The sequence below is a fragment of the Trachymyrmex cornetzi genome, unplaced genomic scaffold (genome assembly GCF_001594075.2).
Source record: "Trachymyrmex cornetzi isolate Tcor2-1 unplaced genomic scaffold, Tcor1.1 scaffold16, whole genome shotgun sequence".
NCBI lineage: Eukaryota > Metazoa > Arthropoda > Insecta > Hymenoptera > Formicidae > Trachymyrmex > Trachymyrmex cornetzi.
The window spans coordinates 5,484,956-5,494,077 of record NW_017296201.1 but is presented as its reverse complement, the minus strand read 5'-3'; the positions used below and the strand labels follow the sequence as shown (position 1 = coordinate 5,494,077).

Here is a 9,122-nt window from a genome sequence, read left to right as displayed (position 1 = left end):
TTTCTTAATATATATTTAATCCTTAGAAATTTAGATTCTTAAAGATTGTAATTTACAAATGCAAATTTTATTAAAAATTTAAATTAAATAATGTTTTTAAACATTAATGTTATTATCAAGAATAATGTAATCTATCGAATAAATATAAAGATATAAATAATAGGGAAAGTAACGTTAAAAGTAACGGTCAAATTCGTTACCATTATTGTAAAAATGTAATAACATTACCGTTATCATTTTCAATAACGACCATTTCAATTACGGATAAAAACAACGATCGTTACTTAAAAGAAAAGTAATGATGACGGTGCCGGCGTTACAAATAACGCGTTACTTCTCAGTCAATAAATAAATATATAAATATATACCATATGTATATTACGTTAATATGTGTATGTATAAATGCATATAATATGCAAACGATATCCTGAGCATCCTGACACGATAATGCAAATTGAACTTGCAACTAGGAAACTCTGTTATAGTTAAGTCAGACGAAATGAAAAGCTAGTACAATATGTACAATATGTAATGGAAAATATAATGGGAAAGAAGTGGAATATGTAATGGAAAAATATTAATTGTACGTAATGTTAATCGAGATTTTTAAAATATACCTAATTTCTTTATATATAGATTTAAAAACTAAAGGAATAAAGAAATTATTTATCGAACACTATTTGTCGTACCTACATACTATTCGAATAATTATTCAATGCTTAATGAATCATCAGATACTTAAGGGGATGCTGGAGTACCGTGTACAGCATTTTACCAATGAAGTATGATTAATTTTCCTCGACTCGTTTCTCTTAATTGCACTATGAAAAATCCTTCTCCACAATTAAAGTATTGACAACACTGACGGCCAGCTACAATTTAATACGAAAAATAAAAGAAAATTAAAAATTGTAATTTTGTCACCGGCTCCTGCAGTCAACTCGTCACAATATGTGCTGCATATAAAAGTTTCAGATTTTACCCGTTTAAAATAAGTAGCCAGCAGCTTACAGAAAACCTCGAAGAACAATACTATGCCTGTAGAAATGAGCCAGGAGCTTTAGTATAAGAAAAAAGAGTTGCCAAAAATTTCATTCGTATGCTACGAATAAAATTAACGTGAAATCATGAAACCGAGCAGTATTTTAGTTGATCTCTTTCTAAGAGATGGCGTTGCGCAATATGTTAGATAAGGACAGATGAATGCGTTTGAGCGAGACACAACGATATATAATAAGTATAAGAAATAAATGAAAGATGTCACTATTATCGAATTTGGAATTTAAAAAAGTCTATACTATCGACTTCGATCAAGTTCGGCCGTCGATCCAGCATCTCCTTAAGGCTCCTGATTACTCAGCCAGCGACACAGAATCAGACGGCGGCCTGGCGAAACTCAGCGAAACTGTAGCCACACACCAAGCGCGAACACATGTACATGGGCTCGTGCTTGTGTGTATGTGTTACAGCGCCTCGCCACGATAAATGGCTGAACTTATAAGCGTGGAAAAGTGACGAAATTTATGTTGCATGGCATTTCCTTATTATTTGCTTAATTGTGAAAATGTGACTTGTCTTGTACATATATTTACCAAAGTCGTAATTATCGATAAAAACTAAAATTATCTTGGAATTTTATATGTAAAAGCGTATATTTTAGTTCGTTTCAACAGCTGTCAGACCGTGTATTTCTGCCAGAATATATATATAGACTCACTTTATGTGTCTTTTACGACCATTTACTGACTGTCAAAGGAAGAAAGGACAATTTTCATCGATTTTTACAAGTGTTCTAAAGCGATCTCGTCATTTCGTTTCATTCAAATTATCTTTATTTACAAACGGCATGCAACATAAATTAACATGTATTTCTCGCTTCTGACTTCACAATTGCAACATGGCCACTGCAACTAGTCAGGAGCCTTAATAGTTTTATTTAAAAATGCATTTTATGCGCATTTCTAATGATTCTTATTTTATCTCATGAATAATTTAGGTTTTGGCATAGATAATATAAACGCGTTTTACATCATTGACAGTATTATCTGCTCACATCGTTGGAAGAATGTGGACTAAAGTGTGTACATTCTTAATAATTACATTTTGTGTGATAATACAGTATAATGTGACATATGCCAAAAGGATACTGGCTATATCAAGTTTTCCGTCATACAGTCATCAAATGTCTTATCGTGGTCTATGGTTAGAATTGCATAAACAAGGTCACGAGATTGTGTCGGTCACTACAAACCCTATACAAAATTCTTCTTTAACTAATTACACAGAAATTGACATAAACTACTTTTATAAAGGCTTTCCTGAATACAAATCAATACCATATCTCGATTCAACTATCCGCCTTACCACGGCGTATCTTAATTTACCGTTTCTAGAAGTAGAACGAAATCTTGTATGGGCTGCGGGACATGTCCTGAATCAGGAGCTTTTTAAAAATCCAGAGATGAAAAAGTTATACGCAACTGACAGCAATGAACATTTTGATGCGGTTATTGTAGCGCAGGGTGCCACAATTTCGTTGAATGCTCTCGCGTACAGATTTAACGCTCCTCTTATAGGTAACAAAAAAAAACAATATCTACTATTAATAAGTAAATTATAAAAAATTAAATTCATTTAATTTCGAACAATTATTCGTAATGAGATAATAAAAGGTAACATAACAAATAGGTATTTCAAGCTTGGATGTATTCAACCATTTGCGCTATACGTTTGGATCCCTGATTCTCCCATCGCATATTTCAAATTGGCAAATTAACAAACCAAATGAAAAAAATATGTCATTTTGGAGGAGACTTGTCAACTTTTATGAAGTGTGGAAGCAAATGTATTCCTGGACGAACGAACATATTGTTATAGAGGATGCGATCGTGAAGAAGTACTTAGGAGAAGATCTACCACATATCAACGAGATAACGAGAAACATGAGTATATTCCTCGTAAACAGACATCCAGCATTTGTGCATGGCAAACCCGAACAACCGAATGTCGTATATTACTATGGTTCTCATATTGCAAAAATACCGGATGCTTTGCCAAAAGTACATATATATATATATATATATATATATATACATATACCTACAGACATACATGCTTATAGAAATATATATACACATATTATTTTTTCCGATCTCCTCAAGTGAGATTTAATAGCGCTGTGTTGTACATTTACATAACCATTAGTCTCGTTATGTTCACTAGAATGTAAAACAGTTTCTTGACGATGCGAAGGAAGGATTTATTTACGTCAGTCTTGGAAGCCATGTTAAATGGGAGGAACTACCAAACAATACGCTTGAAGCCTTCGTTGACGGATTCTCCACTTTACCGTACAAAATTGTTTGGAAATTAAGTCCTGATCTATTACCTAAGAAATATAAAAATATACTGACGTTGCAATGGTTTCCTCAGCAAAGTATTCTCGGTAAAATCACAGATACAAATATCTTATATGTTTAATCATTTTTTTATATCTCTATCTTAGAATTAATAATCCATGCAATTTGCATTCTTTTCACTTATAGCTCATCCAAATATCAAGTTATTTATTTATCAAGGTGGTCTTCAGAGTACTGAAGAAGCTCTTTATTACGGAATTCCACTCATAGGATTTCCTATTTTATGGGATCAAGCGTATCAAGTGCGAAATATAGTAAGACTAGGTATTGGAGTTCATCTTCAGATAGATACTATCTCGAAAGAAACCGTTAAAGCCACTATACATGAAGTTATAAGCAACACGAGGTACTATATTACCGCGTAAATTACACACAAATTAATAAACTCATTCTTTTTATATTAATATAACATAAACATAAGAGTTTTATATGTCTTAAAATATAACAATATTATTCTTTATTTTCAGTTACAAAGATCAAATGCAACGTTGGAGTAAAATTTATAGGGATTCACCGTATGATAGTCTTCAAAATGCAGTACGATGGATTGAGTACGTGATACGTCAAAATGGAACGCCTTTCTTACGAAATAATCTTTGCGATGATCCATGGTATCAACGATATGATTGGGACATCATCGGATTTCTCGCCATACTACTATTTATTGTATTCCTTATTTCTATGTGGGTACTACTTCTGATTTTACGGTTTCACTTACGAATAATATCGCATTCTCTATGGTAATTTTTATTATCAGTTCTAATCGTTAAAATATATTAACGTTATTAATTCCTGCTTTATGCTAACAATAATTTCATTAAATTATCTTGAAGATTTTTGTCTTCATGTACAGCTTTTAAGATCATCTCAAATTATATCATATAATTTTTTAAATAAAAGTTGTGATTAAAATAAAATATTTTGTGAGGTATTCACTAACAATACAGCATCATTCAATATACAGTCACAAAACTAATTGTCCAGACAGTGCTATTATATTGATGATTTCTTGAAACTTTATTGTGCAAATTAAAAATTGTGGTTTTACAGACGCTTCACGCACTAATTTATATTATATTAGTTTATATTTATATTTAGACAATAATTGTGAAACTACCAGTATCAGAATGTGTTAGTGAAACCATAACTCTCATTTGAATAACGGTTTGAAAAATTTATATATTGATATAATGGCGTGGTGTCAGAACAATTAGTTTCGTGACTGTATATATTGTGTTTATATATGTAGCATTGTTTTATCTCAAAAAACGGTAATCAGTATCTTGATTACAAGTTTTAGATAACACGTAAATGACAAAAAGAATATAATACATATAACGCACTGTGCACGTATTTTTCCATCAGATGTGAAAGTACAATTAAACATCAAATTGGAAACATTTTTATCATATTTATTATTATTAAAAAGCGAGACAAAGAAAAAGGATTACGAGTCAAAAATTCTATCGTTATAATTTAGAAGTTAAAACGTTAGTAAACAAACAATGATATCCTTTAGTTAAAAATATTGTAAACTTTAATAAAATGTGCTAGCTATAAATAACATTTTTTTATTAAAGTTTACAATATTTTTAACTAAAAAGGATATCATTGTTTATCTACCAACGTTTTAACTTCTAAATTATAACGATAGAATTTTTAGGGCTCGTAGCCCTTTTTCTTTATCTCGTTTTTTAAATTTAATGAGTCTTATTACTATTATATGTTTTATTATTATTATCTTATATATAAGCACATTCAAGATACATATATTTAAATACAATACATACATTAAGATAATTACATTTAAATAATATACATAATGTATATTACCCACCCAGAACCTTGCTTCACAATTCTTTCATAATGTCGATCATTCTTATGATTATGATGTCATTAATATAAATAAGCCGTGATAACTAACTTGATAATATTTTAAACTTTAAGCAAGTAACTCGTAATTTCTATAAATCAGTCTGCTTCAAAAAGGCATTCATGAATTAGTGGCAAAATGTTGAAGATTACTTGTAAAATGTGTATTGTTTTATCTTTGTGGTTTTTATTTGCAAACAATATAACAAATGCCGGAAGAATACTCGTGATTACACCTACACCTCTTTATAGTCACCAAATAGTTTTCCAGTCGTTGTGTTTAGCCTTAAACAGACGCGGACACGAACTGATCGTAGCAACTCCACAACCGATAAAAGATTCAACATTAACAAATTATACAGAAATAGAATTGTTGTCTTTACCTTCCTTGGTCAAACAATATCAAGAAAACGTACCACAACTATCACTAACCGACTTACTCAAGCTCGGATGGACAATGACACATAAAATGAGCACATCCATATTTGATAACCCAAAAGTGAAAAAACTTTATCATAGTGATAGCAATGAAAAGTTCGACGCGATTATTCTAGAGTTAGTAGGTTATCCGTCATTATCAATTATGTCGTACAGATTTAACGCGCCTCTTATAGGTAAGATGATTTCTGCAGGTAACGTATACACAAGGTAGCTCGTAAATAACATATTATACAAAAAGAAACCGTCAATATTTCGAGGAATGTATTGCTCTAAGCGTAAAAGTATTGATCTGTTCTCTTGAAAGATATTCGAAGTGTATAGTGGAAGAAAGGCCTGACATCGATTAATCGGTTATCTAGGAATTATATCCATGGGCATACACAATTATCATCGATATGTTTTTGGCAGTCCTATATACCCATCGCATTTGTCAAACTGGGAAATAAATGCGCTAACTGAGGAAAATCCGTCGATTTGGCAAAGAGCGTGGAACTTTATCGAAACGTGGCGTCTTATCCATTTTTGGATTAATGATTTTATAACGATGGAACAGGAACTCATTAAAAAATATTTTGGAAATGATGCACCACACAGCGTCGATATAATAAAGAATATGAGATTGCTATTAATTAACGAGAATCCAGTACTGGCGTATCCTAGACCCGAGCAGTCAAATGCAATATTTTTTAATGGTATCCACATACAGAAAACGCCACCATCTTTACCAAAAGTATATAAATTTAAAAAATAAATATTTTTTTAAACATTATATCGAAATAAATTGTTTGTCTATTATTAACTTCCATTATTGCGTAATAAACATGCGTAATGAATTTAAATCCGGTGACAAGGACTTAGGGCAATTCCTAGATAACGCAATGGAAGGATTTATTTACGTGAGTCTTGGAACTGTTACCACCTGCCACACTTTACCGAAAGAAACGCTGAGGAACTTCGTTGAAGTGTTTTCAAAGTTACCTTATAAAATAGTTTGGAAATTCGAGTGCGATGAGTTACCGGGAAAGCTCGATAATGCATTTATCTCAAAATGGTTTTTACAGCAAAGCGTACTCGGTAAAATTAAAAGTGTGAAGTCATTATTTCACGATCAATAGTCCATTTATACGACACGCGGCGCTAATTATCTCATTTGTGCAGCTCATCCGAACATCAAGCTGTTTATTTATCAAGGAGGAGCCCAAAGTACCGACGAAGCTGTCCATTATGCAATTCCACTTTTAGGAATTCCGAGTATGTCCGAACAAGAAAATCGAATTCGGCGATTGGTCTCGTTGGGCGTCGCAATAAGTATTAAATTAAACGAATTAACTCAAAAACGTCTTAATAATGCTATTCATCAAATTCTCAACGATAAAAGGTATTATATAAATCTACATAGTACATTAATTGTTACGTCAAATATTTGACACGCAAATTTTCATTCAGTTACGGTTGACAGGCTAGTTTGTAAACTTCAATATAATTTTCGAATATACATTTGTAATATAAATGAATTGTCATACATGTATGTACATACAAACATATATGCACGTACACACACAGTAATCTCTTACTGTATGATCATTCGTTTATGTTTATATTATAATACCTTATTCAAAAGTTGTAACATATAATGAATATTTTACAATAAATTAGATACCTTGTTCACATATTTATTATTCTGTTTATATGAAAGTAAATATTATAATATGGCGATTATGTTCGTCAAAACTATCCTTTGACAGTCAACGTGAAAGAGAAATACGTTAAAATAAGTTATATTTTACGATCAGTTTTGGTTTTAATATTAAATTAGTAAGAAATTTTTACATAGTGTGTGTGTGTGTGTGTGTGTGTGTGTGTGTGTACATAATTGTAATAAAACTGATACAAATAATTTGTTAATTTATTTTGTAGTTACAAAGAAAAAATGATGCGTGTAAGTTCTCTCTCCAAGGATCAACCATGTAACAGCACTGAGAATCTAATATGGTGGGTAGAACATGTAATGCGTCACAAAGAAGCAAATTATCTTCGATTTAGTGACAGCGATAAACCATGGTATCAACGTTACGATATGGATATTATTGCGTTGTTCGCCATAGCATTATTTATAATGGGATGTATAATAACATTCACTATCATCCAGATTATACGTTTCATCTTAAACAATACTGTATTTTATTCCTGTCATTGAATCTTGAAATTTTTCAATGTAAAAAAAGTATTATTGTAATTCAAAATAAACAATATTTTTGTTTATTGTAAATTACAAATAAAAATTTATTTTTTATTTCTAAAAAATATTAAATCGCTTGTATCTCAATTTAATTATTATTCCAATTTTTATTTGTTTTTAGTTTCAAGATTGAGTTAAATTAGCAATATTGTCATAATGAGAAAATGGTAAACTTATGATTATTTTAAAACAATATTAATAAATCAATAACTGTTATATAATGCAACGCAATATTAAATCACTCCGTATTTATCAATAATTATATAAACTGCATATATAATATATCTACGCATCTAGTGATCGTTCTAATGACAAAAATTTTAATTATAATATTAACTTGAGAGAGAGTGCACTTTTTAAATTATCATATTTAATGCACATAATAATTGAATCAAAAAGTAAAATTATTTCATATAATTCATATTTATAAAAGCTGTCAAGATATTAATGTCATTCTCAATTTCCCTCTTTAATTTTTTTACTGACAAATTTTAAAATTAAAAAAAAGTAATATAATTTTTCCTTTAATTATATTTTAACTTTTTATGTAATTGCGCGAAAATACTCACATCGTTAGTAGCGCGCGGTCGCTAGTTACTACAAAATAAAATGAAAAAATAAATAAATAACAATATAATAAAAATATATATATATACTTTTTATTTTAAACATCAAAGTTATACTATTAAAATATTACGAAAATAAAATGACTTTGAGTCGCGGTGACTCCGCGCGACTAATTAAAGGTTAATTAATTTTAATCCGTAACAATTAAATAAAAAGAACTTTAAAAAGTTGAAAATATTGTGACAAATATTGTCAGTACTTCTTTGTTAGCAATATTAGAATTACAAAAATTCAATGTATACATATATAACAATTGTGTGATATAATTTAAACAAATTTATTGTAAAAAATATTTAGCTGAATTATTATGAAGGACAAAATATCATATTACAATTATATATATACAAAGTAATGAATATCAAAACATTTACACATTTATACATCTTCGCACAACTCTTTTGTTTTGAAAATTTATCTGTCCAAATCCAATGCAATAATTTATGTAATGGAATTTATACAATGGAATTCAGTTTAATAAACATTGGAAAGACGTGAATACATTTATTTTTTTTAGTTCTTCTATA

At 29.9% G+C, this 9,122-nt stretch overlaps 2 protein-coding genes across 2 annotated transcripts; both read left to right on the top strand.

The window, feature by feature from the left end:
- Window positions 1-2,058: 2,058 nt before the first annotated feature.
- Window positions 2,059-4,209, top strand: LOC108758898 (UDP-glucuronosyltransferase 2B23-like). Its single transcript, XM_018504111.1, has 5 exons — window positions 2,059-2,576; window positions 2,689-3,059; window positions 3,223-3,445; window positions 3,546-3,765; window positions 3,887-4,209. The coding sequence occupies exons 1-5, from the start codon at window positions 2,066-2,068 to the stop codon at window positions 4,161-4,163; spliced, it is 1,602 nt and encodes a 533-aa protein (XP_018359613.1). The 5' UTR covers window positions 2,059-2,065; the 3' UTR covers window positions 4,164-4,209.
- A 1,135-nt stretch (window positions 4,210-5,344) lies between these two features.
- Window positions 5,345-7,929, top strand: LOC108758577 (UDP-glucuronosyltransferase 1-9-like). Its single transcript, XM_018503576.1, has 5 exons — window positions 5,345-5,905; window positions 6,092-6,462; window positions 6,584-6,806; window positions 6,891-7,110; window positions 7,650-7,929. Exons 1-5 carry the CDS (start codon window positions 5,431-5,433, stop codon window positions 7,927-7,929), a joined length of 1,569 nt encoding a protein of 522 aa, XP_018359078.1. The 5' UTR covers window positions 5,345-5,430.
- Window positions 7,930-9,122: the final 1,193 nt, after the last annotated feature.

Excerpts from the sequence above, each read along its gene's own strand:
- LOC108758898 (XM_018504111.1), top strand. The coding sequence starts at position 2,066 with ATGTGGACTAAAGTGTGTACATTCTTAATAATTACATTTTGTGTGATA. Across the intron at positions 2,577-2,688 it reads ATTTAACGCTCCTCTTATAG|GTATTTCAAGCTTGGATGTA; the intron begins GTAACAAAAAAA and ends CATAACAAATAG. Across the intron at positions 3,766-3,886 it reads GAAGTTATAAGCAACACGAG|TTACAAAGATCAAATGCAAC; the intron begins GTACTATATTAC and ends CTTTATTTTCAG.
- LOC108758577 (XM_018503576.1), top strand. The coding sequence starts at position 5,431 with ATGTTGAAGATTACTTGTAAAATGTGTATTGTTTTATCTTTGTGGTTT. Across the intron at positions 6,463-6,583 it reads CGCCACCATCTTTACCAAAA|GACTTAGGGCAATTCCTAGA; the intron begins GTATATAAATTT and ends TCCGGTGACAAG. Across the intron at positions 7,111-7,649 it reads CAAATTCTCAACGATAAAAG|TTACAAAGAAAAAATGATGC; the intron begins GTATTATATAAA and ends TTTATTTTGTAG.